Source organism: Brachyistius frenatus, unplaced genomic scaffold, assembly GCF_029030835.1.
Source record: "Brachyistius frenatus isolate BFR_SWC_R1_liver_20210118 unplaced genomic scaffold, ASM2903083v1 Contig_99, whole genome shotgun sequence".
NCBI classification, from domain to species: Eukaryota; Metazoa; Chordata; class Actinopteri; family Embiotocidae; genus Brachyistius; species Brachyistius frenatus.
Genome location: NW_027210698.1, coordinates 1,088,250 through 1,110,277, shown reverse-complemented (window position 1 = coordinate 1,110,277; position 22,028 = coordinate 1,088,250). Strand labels below are relative to the sequence as shown.

The window sequence follows — 22,028 nt, the reverse complement described above, 5'->3', positions numbered from 1 at the left end:
CTCAAGTGGGAGGACACCACAGGATGAGGATAGGAGTTGAAGAAAATGCCACTGGTCAACCTTAACATAGCTCTGAGGAAGAGGGACATGTGCCAGCAGCTGGCATTCTTTCCGTGTCCTCAAGTATTCGCTCTCATATGCGAAGTGTCACTTGACTGAATGAGGTCATTCTGTGTGTTTCTAAATGTCTTCACTGGGCTGAGCTGCAACGTGGTGTGACTGACACCTTGTGGAGTCTGAGCATAACCGCTGAAGTAACTTGCAGGACGTGTACAGCAGGTAGCGGGAACTACAAGACTGTATTTGTCAGTGCAAAGGATGTATATTTCTGAAGTTATGCCCGAGAGCGTCGAAGGAACTCCACATACTTTATATAGCACGGAGAGTGGGAAAGAAACAGCACAACAATTTCAAACTTCAATTTTTATTATTTGTACATTCACCACTGATAGGCGTACTCAAAGAAATAAAAAACAAAAAACAAAATCTCCGTACTAAAATGATAAAATAACGATTAAAAAAAACAATATTAAAACCATTGGTGAGAAAACATATAATGCAACCTCCCCTCTTGGGCCTGTATTGACACTACAGGGTAAGAGAACTGGAGGAGGAGGAGGAGGAGGAGGAGGAGGAGGGGGAAGAAGATAATCAATAAGGATATAATTAGGACTCGTGTCGGGTGTGACAGACTCAGATTCTCTCCCAGAGAATCTTCTCATCTCGTAACAGAGGGAGAGGAACACCGCAGTGCCTTAGTAGTTATTCCACTCTTGTTGAAAAATTCCCCACAGCTGCCTCATTTAAAGACTCGATTTGAAGTAATCTTATATGTCTGTACAAAATGCCAAACACACCGATTCCAATATTTTCCGATTTCTGCAAGCCGCCGCACAGAAGAGCGGCTCCTCAGGCAGGACCGGCAACAATAGCCTTGAACTACATGCAGCAACAAAAGGATTCCTCATCTGAATTGCAGAGCTGTTAAACACGGAGGCGACGACAGTCGATTGCAAATCATAATTGGCACCTACACTTTGGGGCGTACGGGGGAGGAACATCGGGATGAATAATTCAAATTACCCAGCGTGCCATACTGCTACGCCGTCAAGACGAAAAACGAAGAAAAAGAGAGGCAAAGGTATAACGAAAAATATATATCAAACCTTGACAGGAGCGAGAGACGTACAGTACTCTGGGAAACAACACTGCAAAAAAAAAAAAAAATCATGGTCCCCTTTAAGCATGACTGTGTCGGTGTAGATGTGCTTTAAAAAAGGTGATAATTTGAGACATGGTAGCGACATCAGTTGGTCCTCTGTTGGGTCTTAGTTGTAACAAAGTACATGTAGTGAAAGGCCGATGGAAGAAGGTGGTCTCTGGGACAGGTCCATCAGTCGGGTGGTCGTTAGCGCCGCCTGTCTCGTGGTTCGCTGCGGCTGCGTGAGCGCCGGCCCCCCCCCGCCCCGCCGCCCCCCGGCCTACGGTAGCCATCCCTGCGTTTGTCGTTCTCCCTCTCCCGCTCCCTCTCCCTCTCCCTCTCCCTGTCTCTACCTCGGTCTCTGTCCCTCTCTCTGTCCTTGTCCTTGTCCTTCTCCTTGTCCTTGTCCTTCTCCTTCTCCTTCTCACCCTCACTCCGGTCTCCTGTTGTGCCACCTCCAGCCTTCATCCTCTCCTTGCGCTCCTCTTCCCTTTTTTTCTCCTCCTCCTCTTCCTGCTCCTTCCTCCTTTTCTCGCGCTCTTTCATCCGTTCTGCTCGGGCAGCTTCCCGCTGAACAAACTGGAGAGTTAAAAGACTCGTAAACTTTCTGTTGACTTGGACATCGGGCACAAGTGTGTAAACCGTATGCAGTAAAGGCAGCAGACGAACAGCAACAACTGGTTGGGAACTCACCTGCTCCTCTGTAAGAGGAAGCCAGTATATGCAAGGAGCTGCTTTAGTTTTTCGGAACAAATCGTCCAGCAGCTTTGCAGGCGGATCCTCAGCAGTTTTCTCTGTCAGAAAAAACAGACACAATATGAGACAAACGTCTACTTTATCTGATAAATATGTGTACAATTTCGACCTCCATGTCTTACCCTTCTTCTCCGTCTTCTTCTCCTTGCTCTTTCCCCTCTCCTTACGTCGTCTCTCTCTGGAGCGCGACCTTCGGGGACCTCCCTCCTTCTCGTCCCCGGATTTTCCAAACTCTCTGACCTTGTCTCGGTCCCACTCCCGCTCGGCCCGGGCCCGCTCCCGGCGCTCCATCTCGCGCTCGCGCTCGGCCCACTGGTCTCGCTCAGGGAGGAGAGAGGGAATCCCTGATGTTCGACCGCGGCCGGGCCCTTCGTCCTCCCCTCCGGGTCTGTCGGTTGCACCCGAGCCTTTGTGGAAGTCCAACTATAAAGCAGAGATATGCTCAGGCTACAGATATCGGAGAATTGTGGGCGTAAGACAGAAAACAGACGGACGGGGTCTTACCTCATCCTGCTGGCAGAAGTCAACGCTGAGGACTTTGGGGTTGCTCTGAGGCCATTTCACTCCGTGGAGAGCAGCCCGCGTGGCGACTGCCTCCTCTAAGCCAGAGTACTAAACACGGAAAGAAAAGTAGTGCGATATAAGACGGTGAGGAAACTTTCGATGGCCAGAAGCAGTCTGGTTCTGAGCTCGTCCTCAAAACAACAAATGCTTGTAGTAACTCACCGTGACAAAGCAGTGGGACTTGATTTTGTCAATCCAGAAGCCGTCCTCCACCAGCGTGCCGGTCCTGCTGAGCAGCTCCTTCAGCTGTCCCAGAGTGAAGGGCCTCACCTTCACACAATGTTACAGAGCATTTAGGAAAGGGCGGTTTTACACCATAAATAATAAAGTGTGACCAATACTAGAGAAACACACTACATATTTCGATACATGCATTGCATGTATAACAAAGATTCATTGAACAGAAATAATACCGGTTTTAAGAGTATATTTACAAAATGTTCCTGTACATAAGTACATAGTGACTGGTTTTTTTTTTTATAAAGATAATGCACTGGGGTTCATAGAAGTGTGTAGATGAAGATATGTGAGGTCCTAAAAGGTGACAAATAGGTGATCCAGAAAAATCTAAAACTCAACCCTGGAACTGCTCCATTAGTGGAGCGTATTTAGAGTCTGGCATCATTTTAGACTGGACTTAAAGAAACATGTACACTGAGACAACGAGCAGCGGGGTCAGTTTATGGTAAAAGCCTGCGATCGCTGGCAACAGCTGCACAAATATTTAGCAATACCGCCGGCGACACCACTTTGTTGGCAGCTTTTTCCCGTCTTTGCCGCATTATCATAACGAGCGCACACGATTATGTTGGCGTTGAAGTGGAACTTGTTCTCTCACCAGGTTGCAGACGTGAACGATAGTGGAGACTTTGCCGCGAGGCGGTGAGGGCTGCCGGGCGGTGCGGACAGGGTCATCGATTGTGATGGAAACACTAGTTTTCTGCTGGCTGATGGAACGACGTATGAGGGTGTCGCTGGGGGTCACTGGGATGAAGAAGAGTCAACACAGGATCTCATTTACTCTCTTTAGAGTTGCCATCATATGAAGACACCTGTTCGCTCAACTACTTTAGTAAACTGAACGAGATGGAGAATGCCTGCAACCAGAGGCATCAGTTCCAATATGAAAAGGACTAAATTGCATCGAAACAGATCAAATATGGTACCACTACCTTTGACTTTATGTAGATTATTTAATGTCTGTTTAATGACTTGTAATGCTGGAAGAACTCCTTGTTGTGGTGGACATATTACCAGTGTTGAGTTCTACATCATGGCTGGTATGTGTGGGTGACTGTTGTTCCACGTCTCCAGGAATGGACGCGTCCATCTGCTCTTCGTGGGCCTTTGTCCTTTCTCGTTCTCCCAGTAGATCTTCTTCCTCTAACTCTTCACGCTTGCTCCTCTTTACCTCTTTCTGACCGTTCTCCTGGCTTTCCGAATGCACCACCTTTAGATAGAAGGGAGGCAAGAACACAAGCCTTCATCAATAAAACCTCAGATTTCCCTTTTCCTCACTTAACATTTCTAAGTGAAGACGCCAGTTCCAAATCAATCGATCTGAACCAGAAAGAGATGCACGCTAACCTGTGTGACGGTGCGTCGGATCTGAAGGTCCTGGTCAGAGCGCTCCCTGTCTTCATCCTCAGCCCCAGAGAGGACGGCTTCCTCTGGATGGAGGTCCACTACGGCCTCCTGGCCTGGACTTGGCCTGATGTCTGGGATCAGAGACTGAGAGAGAGGAAATGAACAAGATAGACCTTCATACACGCAACACGTAAGCGGGAGGCAGTGCAGATGTCTTGCAGTGCATCTATGTATGCACAAGAGCGTTACTCACAACCACAACGTAAAGACATTGGTGGAAAATTCACTGCGACTTATGTAAATTGTCTCCGTAAGGTGTATGGCCTCATGGACTGGAAGACGAGTTACAACGTGCCTTTGCATTATTTCTGAAAGTCCCAGGACCCTGCAGGGGGGATGGAGCACCATTTTTCCAAAAGATATTCTCTCATTTGGTACTTTGATGATGGCGGGGGAGACTGGTGTCTATCAAGTTGTCCCAAAATGTACCATAGGTGATCAATTGGATTGAGATCAGCTGACTGCGACAGCCATGGCATAGGATTCTCATCATTTTAATAGTCAGTAAACCATTCAGTGAACCCTTGTGCACTATGAATTGGGGGGGGGGGGGCATTGTCATCCTGGAAGAAACCACTCGCATCAGGATGTAAATGTTTCTATTGTACTGCGTTAATTTCAGTGACCCTTCTCTCTAAGGAGACAAGGGGACTCAAACCATGCCAGCAAAATGCTCCTCACTGTTGGGGTCAAAGATTCAGGTTTTCCCTTTAGTGTGTCACCTGTCTGTGTGTCTTACTGTGCTGCAAATACCTTCAGTGAATCCGTGGTGATGCTGATGGAAGGTTTCTTGGCAGTGACAGCGGTGCTGGAGCCCCACCTCCTCTTGCGACCGGCCACAGCCCCAGACTCCTGTTCACCCTCAGCACTGCTGGTGCCTGGGGAAGATTTACTGCCTGGTAAGACATCAAAAAAAATAAACTATATAATATAATATAAGCACATGTGATATAAGAACAAACCCATGCAGATAACAGTGTTGTGGCTGCATCCTGAAATATAAATCATGATCATGCAATGCACATTTCAGATTTTTATGTTATCTTCCCAACTCAGAGTAATAATACTAATCCATAAAAATGGTGTGAATGATATAGATGCTAATGTAATGAGACTGACACAACCCCAACAACAATGACCAGATCTGAATGCTGGTAAAAAAGGGAGAGTCAGGCGGGAGGGTGTACTCACTGCTAAGAGAGATCTTACGAGCTGAGAAGGCCTTTGGTGTCTGAAACACAAGAAGATAAAAAACAACCCGACAAACACGGGGGAGGTGAGAGGCAGACAGACAGACAAATGGTCAAGGACAGGTTGGAGGAAAGGTGTAACAATAACAGGAGGGGGGGTGGGGGGTAGGTACTGTGAATGAATGATAGAAACTGCTGTGCAGGGTCGTTTTTCAAATTCATATCTACTGATGGCACCAAGCTGTGTTGCTTTTGTGTTGACATAAACCATGTGCCTTTTTTTCTTTTCTTTTTTTAAAATCACTCTAGTTGTGGATCCCTGAATATAACTTGCTTTAATACATTATACTGCACGTGCAGTCTCTATCAAACACACAAGGATCTAGTGGAAATACTACAGTTTAAATTCAATCAATATAATGTTTCCATTTTAAAACTTTGTGTCTGAACGAACACATTAATTCCAATTAGTTTCACAGAATTAATAGTTAAAACTGATAATAAAACTGAGGCTTAGGAATATTTGGATTAAACTGCAGTAGCCACAATCAGATAAACTTTTCAGTGGCTGCCTCTCCTGCAAAGACTAAAAAAAATATGACTGGAAACTACACATTCAAAATAACTATGAAATATAACATTGAGTAAACATCTACTTATTCCCTGGTACCACTGACACCTGATCCTTACTGGTTTGGATATGGCCCAATCACGACTGCATGTACTGTATCTAGGCAACAAGGGTCCAATCAATGGTGGCTGAGGTGTTTGGATGGAAATCTGAAAGCTCGTTGGCTGGCAGGATAGGTTCAATTGTTCGTTTGGGCAGGGGCTTTGAAATGCTTTTGGCCAAAGCAGTCATCCACAGGTGTTTTGGCAAAAGTCCGTTAAAGATGTAGCAGGCTCTTTTAACGCCAGAAACAAACGATGAAAGTCCAAATAGATGGAGGCCAGATGATGAACGCTTTCAACAGTCATTGTGCAAACAGATCCAGAATTCTGGAGTAAATGTTCAGTTGTTGTTTTGAGGAAGCAGGAAGTTCATGCTGACAGACATAAGAGTCAGAAAACGCCTGTGATGTCTGTTGGTGAAGGGGACTCAAATGGCAAGTCCTTCTTCAGTTTAAATAAAAAGGTATCCAGCTCGCTGCAGCTTTAAGGTGAAAAAAATCCCTGAGTATCCAGGAAGGGTGCTTACGGGTATTTTGCTGGTTCCAATAGATGAACACAATCCAAAAGTCCTTTCAATAATGTTCCAGTTCATAATCCATGAGGCCCACATTTTGTTCTGGATGTTATTGTGAAATGTCTTTAAGTGTAACCATCAAAAAACACTCCATTCTTGAAACCGTTTCAGACACCTTTAACTTGATGGGAGCACATCTCCGTGTTTGTGTCCTTCGTGTAGATTTTAAGCACACAGAACCAGATAAGTAGATAACGGGTTACAAGAGGTGGCCAACGGTGACTAGCCAACCCCTCGATTGAATCATCTGGTCTGATTAAAAGCTCTCGCTGGCCATATCGATGGAAATGAGGCCGCCTTTGTTGCCAGGGGTGTCCCTCTGTAGTGCAGCCTTGGGGGCTTATCTGTGGTCAACTCTGGATTCTTGGGGACAGTGGAACAGGTGCAGCAGTAGCAGTAGTAGTAGTGGCAGAGGTAGTATGCAGGTACCAATAGGGGCAATGGAAGAGGCATGAGCACCTTTATAACAAAGCAATCATTTGGGGTTTAAACATCAGCCACAGTGAGAAAATGCCCTTGCTGTTTCTGCCGATGACAGTGCCAACAAAGGTTTTACAAACAGCCAAATCAAAATTGTAATTTCCTACACACATTTTACTACTTTGGAAAAGGACTCATTAAGCCATTTAATGGAAATATTTTTAAATATGAAGCAAAGCTTTCCAACTACATATAATCAAATGTCCTATCGTGTAATGTAAACAGGTTAATAAAAAAAAACGTGTCAATCACAGATGCATCTAAAAAGGCTGAAACAGGTCCATCCATTTAAGTCCTCAGTTACCAACAACATTGGGGACCAAGATGATCCGCGGATCTCCAGCTGCCTTACCTCCTCGCTGGTCTCAAGAAGCTTCTCTGGATCTGCCATGGCAGTCTCCTTCACCTGCCTGCATCGTGTTAAAAATGCATATCAAAGGGAGACGAGGGAACAGATGAACAGACCATGAGAATGAAGGTTGACATTCATTTTTAAAATAAGATTATAACATAATGATATGAAAAAAAACCTTATTTCAGCTAAACAATTATAGCTGTGCATCATTTCACAAAAGACACCAAGCAGATTATTACAGCTTAATATGACAAAATAAAATCATTTATGAATAATAAAAAATGTGATCAACACACCCCCTCAAAATAGGACTGTTCAACCACAAGTATTATAGGATGCTTTTGTAATTTGTCTGCACTTATGTGAAGCCCACGATTCGTAGTCAAGTGTGCTAAACCTACAAAAGCACGACTGTATTTGTTTAAATCTGATAAAACACACCCAACATCCATGTAAATAATAAATGATCTTTATACACACACATATTACAGAACTGCAACACAGCGTTAAAAACGTGTTTCAAGCTCTGCAGGTTAAACTATACCCCACTGTACATGCAGACACCAGGTGACGCTAAAATAACTGCGCCTGAACGCATCACACGTCGCTGACCACACTCAAATGCGTGGCTCGACATTTTCCTAACGGGGTCATAGAAGCGAGCCGCAGAGAAGAAGAATAAAGAGGTGCAGAGCCACCGGGTCCACCCGGAGCCCTGCTGGGTCCACCCGGAGCCCTGCCGGGTCCACCCGGACCCCGCCAAAGGCTCGCCGACCGCCGCACAGTACCTGACAAATGAGCGCGCGCCTCACGTTGCTACACCGTCCTCATGGACGCACGCGTGAACGCCTCCACCCATTCCCACTGAAACCGACTCGGGGAACTCCGCAGCGAAGACACGAGCCGCGCTCCGTCCAAACGCAGCTCGGGCTGCGACCGCTGCTAAACCGACTGCGTCGCAACGAGCCACCTCTCTTCCGTCCCTGCGATCGTCCTCTCGCCGAAGACTACTCCTCTTCAGACACACTCATGACCGCATCGGCCGTCAACCAAAACCTGCCTCGGAGCGAGGCGTCGCCTGCTGTTCAGCTGAACCGCCGTGTGGCAAACTGAAGGCCGGCATCAGCCGCTAGATCCGCCGACAGAGCACAGCCATGTTGCAACGAATGAAAAAAAAATAAAAAATAATAATCATGTCTAAAAAGGACCCGCATCTTGTCAAGCACGCCGGATTCAGGGTGGTCGCATCAATCGCCTGATGGGAAATCCAACCCCGGCCTGGAACAGCAGCGTCACATCACGGTTTTATTACACGCTTTTATATACTGTCGATATGCTATTACAGAGCATCAGACTGCAATGGCGCGGGATTTTAATGATGGGATGGCAGTGTTAAAGTGAGATTATAATAAAGCATTTCACACGACGAACAAAGGCCTCCTAATGAGCTGAACATTTCTTTTGAACTAAAGTGCTTTCCTGAGAAACGGGATCCAAAACAGTTTCTCCAGTCACAATGAGTTTCAGTTTAATTCGATATTCATGAAGCAGGTTTATAAAAAAAAAAAATGTTTTCAGAAATTGTGTAATTTAAAATAATAATGCAGACTTCTCTATCCGTGCTCAGAAAAGCCCACATTAAACCTGCAGTATATTCTGAGAGCACCAGAGACTTCCTGGCAGAGTTCAAAGTCATTGTTGTAAAATTAATCTTCTCAACTTCTCCAGAACAAAATGGGGAGTGTGTTTGGTCAATGTGGATGTTTCAATAAACATCCTGAAAAGTTATATTCATGTAAAAAAAAAAAAAACTCTGACAAAGAAAATGCCAGTCAGCATGTTTACATCAGCTAATGTTACAAGAACAAGGGCTCGTAAACTCATCAAGAAATGACATTGCTGCCTCCCACCTTACCTGATCGAACACTTTGGTTATTTGCTTCCTCTGTGAACAAGCACACTGTGATGTGTTTTTTTTTATTATTATTATTTTAGTTCAGTGGAGGCATACTTCATAGCGAGTTGCCCAAATATTCTAAAGCAGCACCTTGAAAAAGGACATTTCTCTGATGTCCGCTGACATTTCCATTCTGAGTTTTTATAGAAAAATGTACGATGCATAAAAACAGGAGACGCTCGTCTGTCGGAGAAAGTGTTTGAACAAACACTGCAGACCAGAATGAAAGGTTTCCCTGGGTCAGAATTTTACTCACTAAAATTAAAGTGTTATTTGGACAGAGCTGCCTCTGCATGTGACATTAAAGTGGAAACGAATAATCACATCACATCTACAGGATCCATTCCTCTGGTTTGTATATTGTTGCACATGAAGTTCTGTTGAGGAAAACAAAAGGACGAATGACACCGAGACACAGGCGACCAACTACCAACTCAACCACCTTCGGCAAACCGATTTCTTATTTCACGTTTGAAGTAATCCAAATTCTTTTAAAAAGTACAACCCTTGTCTGTTTTCAACTTTTGCAGTCCTGATGTGTCCGGTCCAGCTGTTGAACCGCTGGATGAAGGAATCTCACTTTAATGACAATAAAGCAGATGTCCAAAAGAGCTCGCTGGACTCCTGTTCAAAGCCTGCAGACGTACATGGTGTGAGGACACAGAGTCACTCACCCCCGTGTGTATGTGTGTGTGTGTGTGTCAGCTTTACACACACACACACACACACACACACACACACACACACACACACACACACACACACACACACACACACACACACACACACACACACAGAGTACAGGATGTTTCAGAAGACAAAGAGTGAGAACCAGACCTTTGTTTGTCCTTCTCTCCCTCGCTGTCCGTTCTCTTCTTCCGACGTGTCTCCTCTCTAGTTGGCGATTCAGTGAACCGTTTCTGCAAACAATAAAAAGGGCAGGAAATGGAATAAGATGCAAAACAATACGCTGTATACTGTCGGTGAGAGTTGTTTAGTTACGGTGCAGCATCGCCACTTTCTTGGGCATACTGTAAAAACAAAGTAACATAAAAAAAAACAACCTGTTGAGAAGGTTAAGTTACAAATATTTGCTAATTGCAACTTGAAGTATTTCAATTTATTTATACTTAATTGCCATTTGTTATTGTCATTATTTCCAGGTATAGTCCAAATAATATGATTTAGGCATGATTATCTTCATTATCCAATAAATCTGCAGATTATTTTGTAATTTTTGCAGGGTAAAGTTTTTAATGATAAAGTGTTTCATAAAACAAAACATAAACGATATGTTGCTCCTTGCAGCTGCAATATTCAGTTCACTGCAATACAGTGAACCCTCGTTTATCACGGGGGTTACGTTCCAAATAGAAACCGTGATAGGCGAAATCCGTGAAGTAGTAACCTTTATTTTACAATTGAAATAGATAGAACTGGACATTAAATATATCTACGTTTTACATATAGTCGTAATGTGATTTCAATGCACGATGCAAATCCGTGAAGCAGCAAGACCGTGAAAGGTGAACCGCGTTATAGCGAGGGTTCACTGTATAGCAAAAAAGCAGCAAAGCTTCACATTTGAGGAACTGGAGCCGAAACGTTTTCGGCATTTTTGCTTGAAAAATTACTGAAAATGATTAATTAATTGTCAAACTAGTTACTGAATATTGTTCTGTCAATTACATAATTAAATAACCAATAAACATGACCTTGATTGGATAAGCAGCAGAATATAAATGGATGAATAAATTGATAGATTAACCAATTAAGACATTAACTTTGGGTCAGTGGCGTGGAACAATAGTTCTGGGAATGTTTTACCGTCTGTCGCAGCTTGGAATAAATTATTTAAAAACTTCCTCAAAAGGCCTTTTGAGAAAACCTGAATCATTGTTGTTCTGCAGATGTGGAGGCGGCAACACCACCAACGGCAAAACAATTGGCAAGTGTAAAACCATGAAGGCATTTGTCTGTAGCATATTTCGTTTTTTGGGGGAAATCTCTTATGTGGGATTTTCCCAAGATGTAGAAATATCTGGTTATCACAAAAAAAGCTAAATGTGGAGGTGCATTGACCTAAAAGCGACTGACCTTAGTGAGACTGTCTCCATCTGGTGTGGTGTCACTCTTCTCTGCAGACGTGTCTTTTCGGGTTTCCTTTAAACCCTCAGCCCGAGCCTCTCCTGGCACCCGGTGCACTGGTGAAGAATCTCTTTCACCTTTCCCCTCCTAAAAGAAATAAAGAGCAGCGTAACATTTTATGCCTTGAACTAAAAAATATACAGAGCCTGCTCTAGTTTCTGTGTAGATAAAGTTTACGAAACAGAGATCACTGCTATTCAGTAAAGTAATTCCCATATTGGAGGGCCGATACCTCATCCTCTTATTCATGTAACAAACACAGCTGCAGCTGAGATCGCAGTTATTGAGCTGAGGAACTATCAGTAATATCTTTACTTATGGATACGAGGCATTTTTAGCGGCAGCGGGAACACGGGGGTTCTGTATGTCCTATCAGAGCTGGTTGCACACCACATGAATACGGCTGACTCAGTGATAGACGACCGCTTTGTAACTGTGTGTTTAATGCACAGTTATGCACCAACAACTGTTTATCCCAACAAAGGAAAGGAGCGGACTACTGTAGTTAATTCAATTTATACATATTTGATGTAATTCTGCCGAGGACAAGTCTTTATTTCTGTAAGTCAGTGACAAACAAAGATATTTTTAGTCCACTTACCCTTCTACCTCTGGAGGTAGAGCTGGTTTTCTCTTGAGATGATGTTGATGAGTCAGAAGACTGAGATGATGAAGACCCAGAGTCCGAATCTGAGGAAGAGGAATCATTAGACGATGATCTTTGTCTCCTTGGTTTCTCTTCCTTCTTTGCATCTCTTCCCCTCCGCTCTGCAGCATCCACTGGCCTCGAGGAGCCTTTGTTTTCATCCCCTTCTTTTGCTTTTTTGGAGGACTCCTTGGCAGCCTGTGCAGTCTTCGCTGAGGCGGCCTGTTCTTTGTCCTCAGATAGGAGCCTTGTGGCCCCTTCTTCTTTAGGACTGTGGCCCGGAGCAGCACTGAGCCCGGTCTCCTTCTTAGACGGGTTTCCTGCAGCGTCCCCCTGGTTTGTCCGTCTCTGCGGATCTTCCTTTTCAGTGGAAGGGTGGTGTCCCTCCGGCTGGCGTTCCCCAACACTGGTGGGTGAGGAGACGGGCAAGGCCCAAGGCTGAGGGCTATCAGAGAAGGTACGGGGCCGCTTTATAACCAAGGAGGTTGGTGAGGGTTGAGGCTGAAGTGGGGAGTCCCTTAGGAAGCGGAACTTCTTGAACGAGGAGTGTGGAGACATGGGGGTACCGGACTCTGCTGCTTGGCCTTCACTCCGGGACACCGGAGCAGGAACATCTTCCTTCTCTCCTGCCTCTGTGGATGACTTTTGAGATGGTCCTGTGGAGATGGGGGGAGGGGTGGGCTGGTGGGTGAGACCGATCTCCCGACCACGTTTTGATGGAGGCAGGTGACTCTCCCTCTCCTTTTCAGCCATCCTTGCTCTCTCTTTTTCTTGTTCCAGTGACCTCTCCTGCTCCTGCTTTTCTTTCTGCATGGCCTTCTCCTTCTCCAACCTCTCCTGTTCAAGAGCCCTTTCCCTCTCTTGCTCCACAGCTCTCTCCTTCTCCTTTCTTTCCCTCTCTTGCTCCACAGCTCTCTCCTTCTCCTTTCTTTCCCTCTCTTGCTCCACAGCTCTCTCCTTCTCCTTTCTTTCCCTCTCTTGCTCCACAGCTCTCTCCTTCTCCTTTCTTTCCCTCTCTTGCTCCACAGCTCTCTCCTTCTCCTTTCTTTCCCTCTCTTGCTCCACAGCTCTCTCCTTCTCCTTTCTTTCCCTCTCTTGCTCCACAGCTCTCTCCTTCTCCTTTCTTTCCCTCTCTTGCTCCAAAGCCCTCTCTTTCTCCTTTCTTTCCCTCTCTTGCTCCAAAGCCCTCTCCTTCTCCTTTCTTTCCCTCTCTTGCTCCAAAGCCCTCTCCTTCTCCTTTCTTTCCTTCTCCATCCTCTCCTGCTCTAGAGCTTTCTCCCTCTCCAGCCTCTCTTTCCTCTCCTTCTCAGCTCTTTCCTTCCTCAACCTCTCCTGTTCCAGGACAGCCTCTCTCTCCGCCTTCTCCCTTTCTCGTTCCAGGGCCTTTTCCCTCTCTATCCTCTCTTGCTCTGCTGCTCGCTCTCTTTCAATCCTTTCTTTTTCCCTCCTCTCCCTCTCCAGTCTTTCTTGCTCTAGAGCCTTTTCTCTTTCTATCCTCTCTCTCTCTATGGCTATTCTCTCCTGCTCCAAAACCCTCTCTCTCTCTAGTCTCTCCTGCTCCAAGGCTTTCTCTCTCTCTAGTCTCTCTCGCTCCAAGGCTCTCTCCCTCTCCAACCTTTCCTTTTCCAACCTTTCCTGCTCCAGAGCTCTCTCTCTCTCCATCCTCTCCTTTCTCTCAGCCTCTTGAGCTCTCTCCCTCTCTAACCTCTCTCGCCTCTCCCTCTCCTCTCTTTCTCTCTGCAGGTGTTCTTGCTCCAGGGCTCTCTGTCTTTCCAGCTCCTTCTGTCTCTCCAGCTCTAAGGCTCGCTCTTGCTCTTCCCTCTCTTTAGCCAAAGCTCGTTCCCTCTCCTGCCTCTCCTGTTCTAGAGCAAGTTCCCGTTCCCGCTGCAAAGCCTTTTCTCTTTCCTCTCTTTCTAAGGCCTGCTGTAGCTCAAATCGTTCTCTCTCCAGAGCTCTCTCCTTCTCCTCTCTCTCCAGTAAGAGAGCTCTTTCCCGCTCCTCCTCCATCGCTTGTTCTTGCTCGAGTTTTCTCAGCTTCTCTTGCCTTTCCAGCTCGGCTGCCTTTTCTCTCACTAGCTCAGCCTCTCTCTCTCTGTCCCTCTCTTCTGCTGCAGTTGCCTTGAGCACACTCACAGGTACTTGAATATGGGCTCCCATGATACCCTGGTTGGTGCCGGGAATCATGGGAAATGATACATGGCCAGCAGTGTTGGCTGTGTGAGTGATGGCAGACACCAGACCCTCAGGAGGCCCTCTGCCTAGAAACAATGCAGCTGAGGGCGAACTGCTGTCCTGTCTATCGCCTTCCCCATCTGCGCCATGCCAACCCGCTCCGGAGAAAGCACCTTCTGACTCCATTTTACGTGCCAAAAGGGTCAGCGGGCCGGGTTTGCGCTCGGCATGTCCACTCCTCTGTGGCTCGGGGCTGCTACTGCGGCTGCCGCTGCTGGAAGAACCAGAGCTGGAAGAGCTGGGTGAGCGCCTAGCTGGGGCAACATCTGGACTAGGTGGGCTCTGTTTAGGGGTGTCGGGCAGGGGGAATGATAACTCTGGAGGTGGGGAGGGAGGAGGTGTTGGCTGGCGCAGCTGAGGAGACAAAAGGGAAGGGATGTGTTGCTGCTGCGGTTGACAGGACGCTCCGGACCTCTCCCGTGCTGCAGGCACTCTGGCTGGCTCTCTGAGGTTTCTCCGTCGAGCACCGCTGTCCCAATCGTCATCGTCACCGTCCTCCTCCCCATCCTCGCTGTCCTCATCATCGCTGTCACCTGCAACTTCGCTGGAAGCAGAGCCCCTCTCTGGCCGATGCTCACCACCAGGAATGTGCACGGCAACAGAGCCAGAAGCAGGTGGACTGGACATGTCAGCCTCCTGGTTCCTGTTACCTTGTCCCTCATTCACTGCACCAAACAATCCCTCTCCATCAGAAGGGCCAGGTGGCTTGTGCTGCTCAGCCGTGGCTGGTGTGACATCCTGAGGAGAACAGAAAGGGAGCAGAGACTTATTGTGGAGAATTATGGCACCAACCTTTCCATGTAACCCGTACCAGCCAGTTCCTTTAAAAGGTGCATCATCTTTTAGAGCTCAGAAAATCTTTAGATAAAAAGATGAGAAAATGTGACAGATTACAATAGGTAGGAAAACAAAGTGTTGCCTCACCTGGGCTGGAGGAGGACATGAAGTACTGTTGTTAACTTCTGCATGGTCCTCTTGCTCTGCTCACAAAAGACAAGTAAATTAAAATCACAAGCATTTGCATAATGACCCGCAAAGTGTGCACTAACTTGCGTAACAGCAGTCGAGGATTCTGACAACACTCACCGTTGGTTTCATATGCTTCGCGAGCCTCTCTCTCCAGACGCTGCCTCAGGAGCTCCTGTTGTTTAGCCAGATACTGCTTGATAAAGCTGTTCTGGCTCATTTCCTCACCAATCTAAATACAGAGAGAAAATTTAAAATACAATGCACGCCTTCAAGGCCACTTCCTTCTACTTTTTGCAGACATTTATGAGAACTGTGCTAACGCACACTTTGACATGTATACTACAGGGGTTATAACTTCTGAGGAGCCTTTGGGATTATATCAAAAGTATCTTTGAGACTCTTACCTGTGAGTTTGGCTGGAGTCCAATATGAGCAGTGGAGGTCCTCTGCAAATTCTCCAGCATGAGAGCCTGTTATTGAGACAAGAGACTTTAATTATACAATGTAACTAAGGAAAGCATTGTTCCAGAGACAACTTGGTTATTGTACTGTGTGCAGTTTTAAGTTTTGTTATGCCTGCCAATATTTTTGTCCTTGACAAATAATTGAGTTTCTTTGTGTCTTGGCATGCCAGCAACATAAATGTGCCAAACATCACTGATTATCACTGTTTCTCTTTATTTAGTGATGTTAGATATTGAGAATTTGGCCTTTGAAACAGGCTACGGGAGTGAACAACCAGAAAACTTGCAGAAAAGGGGAAGAGGATGATATCTAATATTTCCTGGTCGAAAAGACAAAATGTAAGCTGGAAACTCATCACAGACAATCAACGCAAGGCAACTCACAAGTTGTGGTAGAAAGCTAACCAGACAGGGAATAATCCGGACAGGGTTACAAAAAGAAAACAAAAGTTACTCGACTAAATTTCATAAATTGTTTTTTATTTCCCTGACACTCACTGTAAACTGTGCAGTGTGCCTTAGATTCTGCTGCTCATGTTCTTTCACTTGGCATGTGCAAACGAGCATTTTGACCAAAAAAAATACTTATTGTAGTGTCAAGTTTAATAACATATGTCACATGTATTGGGATTGCAGCCGGTATCATGGGAAAGCCTAACTTTTGTGCCACAGTTGTACACAACTCCACAATCAAAACGTCTGTATTTTAAGCGGGATCTTGAAAGGGTGCTGGCTGACAACAGATATTGCAGCATCAAGTGTGATTAAACGTCTGAAGTCAACAAGACATTATTCGGATTTGCCGTGTGAGATCTACAAATTAAACGTTTTCAACAGTGAAAACAAATATAATCGCCACTTGCAGATTTCAGTTAAGAAGAGAAAAGACTTCCTCAGCTTTCATGGCGGAGTAGATAAGGTAGATAAATCCCTGTCGCAATGTAAACAAACCGTCTCTGGACATGTGGCGCCCGGGGTTCATTTTTTTTTTTAAAGAAAACTATTCCTAAATTTGGTGAAATGCGTACATTCAAGTAAAACGTATTAAAGTCAAATTAAAACAGAGGTGTTGGCTGCTTTAAAAACTCGCCCGGCTGTTAGGAAGGACGCTGACTGGTGTAAAACTCACAGCCCACCGACGGCGCACACATCATTAAGGACAACATACGTAGCGGCGAGCCAGTCGCTGAGGCCACCGTTCAAACTCACAGCGTTAGCCACGGGAGCTAACGAGCTAACAGGACAACATAGCCCGACACACACTTTGAAATGAGCCACCAAGTTCACTCAACTCCCGGTCTTTGCTCCGGTCGGTACATTTCTGAAAAGCTAAAACGCCGCCGGTTTTTTTTCCCCCAGCTGGACATTAAGCTCGACAACTCCACCGAGCTCGGCAGTAACGAGCCTCGGTCGTCGGCCCTCGAGAGAGCATCGGCCCGTCTCATCGTTAATAAACGTCGGCTCGCGGCGACCGCGGCGCCGCATTTCGCGGTAGCGCTCACCCCCTTGAGTCTTTTGATGAGCGCGTTCTTCTGTCCGCTCTTCGACAGCCCTCTTTCCTCAAGAGCAGCTTTTAAGTCCGCTACTCGAAGGGACTGGAGCGGTCTCCCGTCCAGCGTAACGTCTTCGAGGTCCGCCATTTTCCGTTCCTCTAGTCAGTTCCCAGCGAGAGCGACGAGCAACGCCTTCCTCCACCGAGCGTCATCGATGACGACTTCCGCCCAGTCAAATAGAAAAAAAACACAAAAAAACAAAAAATGTAGTTTTTTTTTAACATTTAAAACCTTTCACGCACTAAATTTATTTTCAGCTCTTATTAATATATTTGCTATATATATACTATTTTGATATCTTTATTTGTTAATAAATTTTGCGTAAAACCGGCGCAAGCTTGATTTCCGACAAAGCCAATTAACTGCGCCGTCTGCTTCCTGTATTTATCTGTTCGCCAAAGCTTAGCACGATTCCTGCTGAGCACCTCTGCCTTCAAATATGTGGACAATAAGGTGATTTACCTTTAAAAAAAACAACAAAGACTGGTGCTCACAGCCAGATATGTTAAGAGTAGTTATTATAAAGTAATGCTGGCTTTAAAGCCCGAGTGTAATGGTTGTATTGCATAGATATAAGCTAAGCTACATGTAAACGTTGTACAGACCAGAGGAGTCTCCCTCAGCAGCTGTCACTGCTCATTAACTTTCAGCAGAGGAATTTCTAACTTTTGTCAGGCTGAAACAAACTTTTCAAAGATGTCGTGGTTCAGCCAAGTCAGTCAAGGCTCAAATCAACTGCATCCGACTGACAGCCAGAGACTTGGAGCCGCAGACATCCTGTGCAGCTCTCGCAGCCCTGCGACCATGGCAACGCACGACTGGCCCGGTTTCTCTTCGCCCGGCCCGGACTGTTTTCCATCAGCTCCCCAGGGTGTATCCAGCCCTCCCAGCCTTGAAAACCTGTCCTGTGCTTCCCTGAGTACAGCTCAAGTCAGAGAGCCCATCTCCTATGTAACCCTCCAGGAGCAGCGGTGTGTGCTGAGCTGGTTCCAGGGTTGGACCCACCCTCAGCGGGAGCGGTTCCTGCAGGACCTCCTGGGAAAAGCTGTGCCAGGGAAGGTGTGCACCCTCCTAGATTCACTGAGCACTCTTCAGGTATGTTCCCTCACTCTCACTTGTAAACATAAAGTCATTTCCAACATTTAACTTCTTGCTTTCTCTGTTTGTACCGTGACAAGGTAAAAGACAGACTCCCAAACATCTTTGAATGCCAGCTGCGCCTGTGGACCCAGTGGTTTGAGTCTTGGGGAGAGGAGGAGAGGAATCATTTCCTGCATGTGCTGGAAGAACGCGACCCGGTGTTCGTTGCCCACTTTTACAGGAGTGTCGCTGGTACAGCAGGAAGAGACTGAGCAAGGTTTACACTGCGATCATAAAGCGAGGAATGAAGAATTAAAATATGGTGGGAAATCTATATTCAGTGTGAGATAGTTAAAAGAAATGTTTGTGTAAATGTGATGAGACATACTGTTAAAAGTAAACAATTCCATTTGAAGACCATAAGTGTTTATTCAATATGAGCTGTTTTTACTCAGTTTTCTACAGTTTATCCAGGGCTACATCACACTATATACTACTTTTTTTATGAAGTTCATCATGGCTGAAGCTATGCCATTTCCTGTCTCATTGGCCTGAACTTTAAATAAACATGAGGAAAGATGTCTGGTTTGCTCTCTTTTGGCAGCACCTATGGTGATAACATCTGATTACAGCTGCGTTGCTAGACTTCACTTCCCAGAAGATCCAAAAAGCCTGTTCACATCTGGCATCAACAGATAGGAGTACTGGTGTAAAGGCGACCAGGAAGCGTCGAGATCTGAGCTAGTCTGAGACATATGTGGACACATTCCCTTTGCATCGTGGACATTAAATGCGTCCCGGGCCACGTGAAAGGACTCACCACCTGAGTAGAACATGGGCTGGTAGGAAATGATGTCTGACAATGCTACAGTACTGATAATACATCTTCACCACTCACAGAGTGAAGTAACAGAGTCCGATCAGTACCGCTGTTCCTCGGTTTTTGTATCCAAGTTGTTTTGCAGACCTGTAAGAATACATTTAGAACAACTGATGAGCCCACAGCAGGATTTCCTGTGTCAGTAATTGCCAAGTGTTCTGCAGAGCTGGCAGAAAAATACCATTAATAAGCAAATTAAAATGTACCCAATCTAAAGCTAAACATGCTAGACTTACTGTTGACCACAGCCTGATCATGAGGTAGTTCCTCCACTTTAATCTAAAAAAAAAAAAATTAGATATGCTTCAGCGAAAGAAAAACCACCACTAAAATATGTTATATAAAAAGAAAAAAGTGAACTCACTAGAAATTGTAGCAGTTCAGTTTGGTTTTCTTTTTCAAGGTTTTGGCGCTGGATGTGCAGATCAGTGAAAAACTGAGGAACAGAGAGAAGACACATTGTATGATACGGGACACATTTTTAGACTCTTCCCTCAGTAACGACTGCAGACACCATGTTCCCTCCCCACCGTGTTCAGTTTGGTACTTGTCTGGTTCTTCTCAGTCAGCCACAGACATGTTCCTCCTGCTCTTTTCTCCATGGTTATGAAGTCATCTGTGAGCTCTGACACCATTAGAAGCACTTTTTTTTTTTTTTTCAGTTTGTTTCTGTTCATTTGTACTAAGTGTCTGCGTCTCTTCCACTTTTTCGTTTTTCTTTTACCATCTCAGAGCAAGTCAGATTCTCAGAAGTCCTACATGCCTCTATGTCACCATCAACCCAAGTATTTTTCTTAAAGGTTACACGGAGAGACTTATGGGTTACCTTGGTGGTTTGTAAAATCCGGAGGTCTGACAGCAGTCTCTGTAGGTGTTCACCTGACTCTGCAGCCTCATGATTGTCAGCACTGAAAAGTCAAAAACATAGTTTACTACAAGAAACACTGTGATACAATCCTCAATACAACGTACTGACTATAACTGATATTCACTCATCAGAGAGGGAAAGCAAAGCTTCACTGTGGGAAAAAGTCAACTGTATTTTCTGTAGATTACTTTTAGTCATTAGTGATTTAATTTTGAAAAAATGTCAATGTAAATTGGTACATTAAATAATTAAAAAGAAACTGATTCAGTTAGCAGTGGTTCCATTGTTGTTCTGAAGGGCTCATGTATCATTGTGCACCTCAATGATTGTAAAGCTGCCACAGGAACCTGTAGTTTATTCTTCAACATCAAAAGCTAAATGTCTGTTTACTTACTTACTATTCAATAGTTCTCTAAGCTGCACAAAGTGGAAATCAATTTGCAGTTAGTGCTTGAAATTTGAGTACTTAAGTAAAAGTACCACCACAACGCTGTATTCCATTACAAGTCCTGCATGAAAAATCCCACTTAAGTAAGAGTATGTAACCACATTCCTGTGGATCACACAGTCTCTGATTGTGGTCATTCAATAGATTCATATCAGCTTTGTAAAGTCGACAAAGTATTTAGCGCAGACAACAGACTTTGTCAGACTGGTTTTCTTGCTAGTCAAGAAGTCATTGAGGATTTCTGCTTTTATCAATGGACCTATAAATTCCTCTACAGGAACATGTTTGCTTCAATAACAATTTCCACAGTCCTATTGAATATATATATATATTCTATTGTACCTTATATTACTGTTAAAATTCTTTCTTTAAAGAAAAAAAAAACCTTCTTTATAGGACGTCAAAGGACTGTTAATTGTTATTGAAAATAAGGTTTTAAAAATTGTATATATTACGTAATTCACTCAACTCTTTACATGTATAGACATGTTTACATTCTCAAAATAATTTATGAAAATTACAGTAGTTTTTATGGAGTGATCACAATATGTTTACTAGAAAATACATTTTCCACAAACGCACAAAAATCAAACATCATAAAACGACACAAACTAAACTATTCTCATCAAGTAGCCAACTGCTTTCTTTTACAACTTCTACCTTGAACAAAGGCCTTCAACAACGCACGAGGCAAGATTAACACGTGTCTGTTATTTTTAATTAAATTGTATTAACATTACATATCGGAATTATATCTGAAGGACCTTACATCGGAGGACTATGTTTTACGTGGACTATAGCGCCATCGTGTGATGCTGTGCAGTACATTTAACCCAAGATCACCTCTGACATTCAAGATAGTTCACTCCTCCTGGCCTCCCGTTATATAATCTATTATCGATCACAACAAGCCACAATCTGGATATTACTCAAAAGGCAACGAGAGCAAGGGCGCATGCGTCAAGCACGGTAACTCGGTGTAAAATTAAAAAAAAATAGCTCTTTGGTTTGTTTATTCACACCAAAACCGGCGTATCTGGTGTGACTGTGGAGTTTTCAAGTTACATCCAACTCAATCAACCGGGTTTCTCACGAAGGACGAAATTACCGTAAATTAATCCTCTTGTCTCATTTGCATGTTTCACTTTATCTCGCGTCTTCTCGCGAGATTACGACAGATGGGCGTTTGGGAAGCGTGTAACTGTCACACAGCAGAGTATTAAACCTCGAGGCTACTATAAAAGCAGTAGACCGACCGTGTGTCACCGAAACATTTCCTTGTCCTTTTTCACCGGAGGACTATTATTGGGACTTGACAAACCAGATCCGGTGCATTCTGTGCTA

The 22,028-nt window shown here is 44.8% G+C and overlaps 2 protein-coding genes across 3 annotated transcripts; one reads left to right on the top strand and one right to left on the bottom strand.

Annotated features, from left to right (window-relative positions):
• Positions 1–408: 408 nt before the first annotated feature.
• acin1a (apoptotic chromatin condensation inducer 1a) lies at positions 409–17,515 on the bottom strand. 2 transcript variants are annotated; one of them, XM_069711405.1, is made up of 18 exons: positions 17,358–17,515; positions 15,796–15,861; positions 15,509–15,620; positions 15,347–15,402; positions 12,146–15,160; positions 11,494–11,631; positions 10,234–10,316; positions 7,437–7,494; positions 5,360–5,399; positions 4,922–5,064; positions 4,109–4,252; positions 3,776–3,971; positions 3,360–3,505; positions 2,684–2,791; positions 2,462–2,569; positions 2,080–2,380; positions 1,895–1,995; positions 409–1,780 (listed from the first exon to the last, which is right to left on the bottom strand). In XM_069711405.1, the coding sequence occupies exons 1-18, from the start codon at positions 17,493–17,495 to the stop codon at positions 1,409–1,411; spliced, it is 5,325 nt and encodes a 1,774-aa protein (XP_069567506.1). In that variant the 5' UTR covers positions 17,496–17,515; the 3' UTR covers positions 409–1,408. The 2 variants fall into 2 exon arrangements, with proteins under 2 accessions (XP_069567506.1, XP_069567507.1); XM_069711406.1 differs by having other exon boundaries at positions 4,922–5,046.
• Positions 17,516–17,783: 268 nt separating this feature from the next.
• On the top strand, positions 17,784–19,069 carry cunh14orf119 (chromosome unknown C14orf119 homolog). The gene is made up of 2 exons (XM_069711332.1): positions 17,784–18,503; positions 18,587–19,069. Exons 1-2 carry the CDS (start codon positions 18,105–18,107, stop codon positions 18,758–18,760), a joined length of 573 nt encoding a protein of 190 aa, XP_069567433.1. The 5' UTR covers positions 17,784–18,104; the 3' UTR covers positions 18,761–19,069.
• The last annotated feature ends 2,959 nt before the right edge of the window (positions 19,070–22,028 follow it).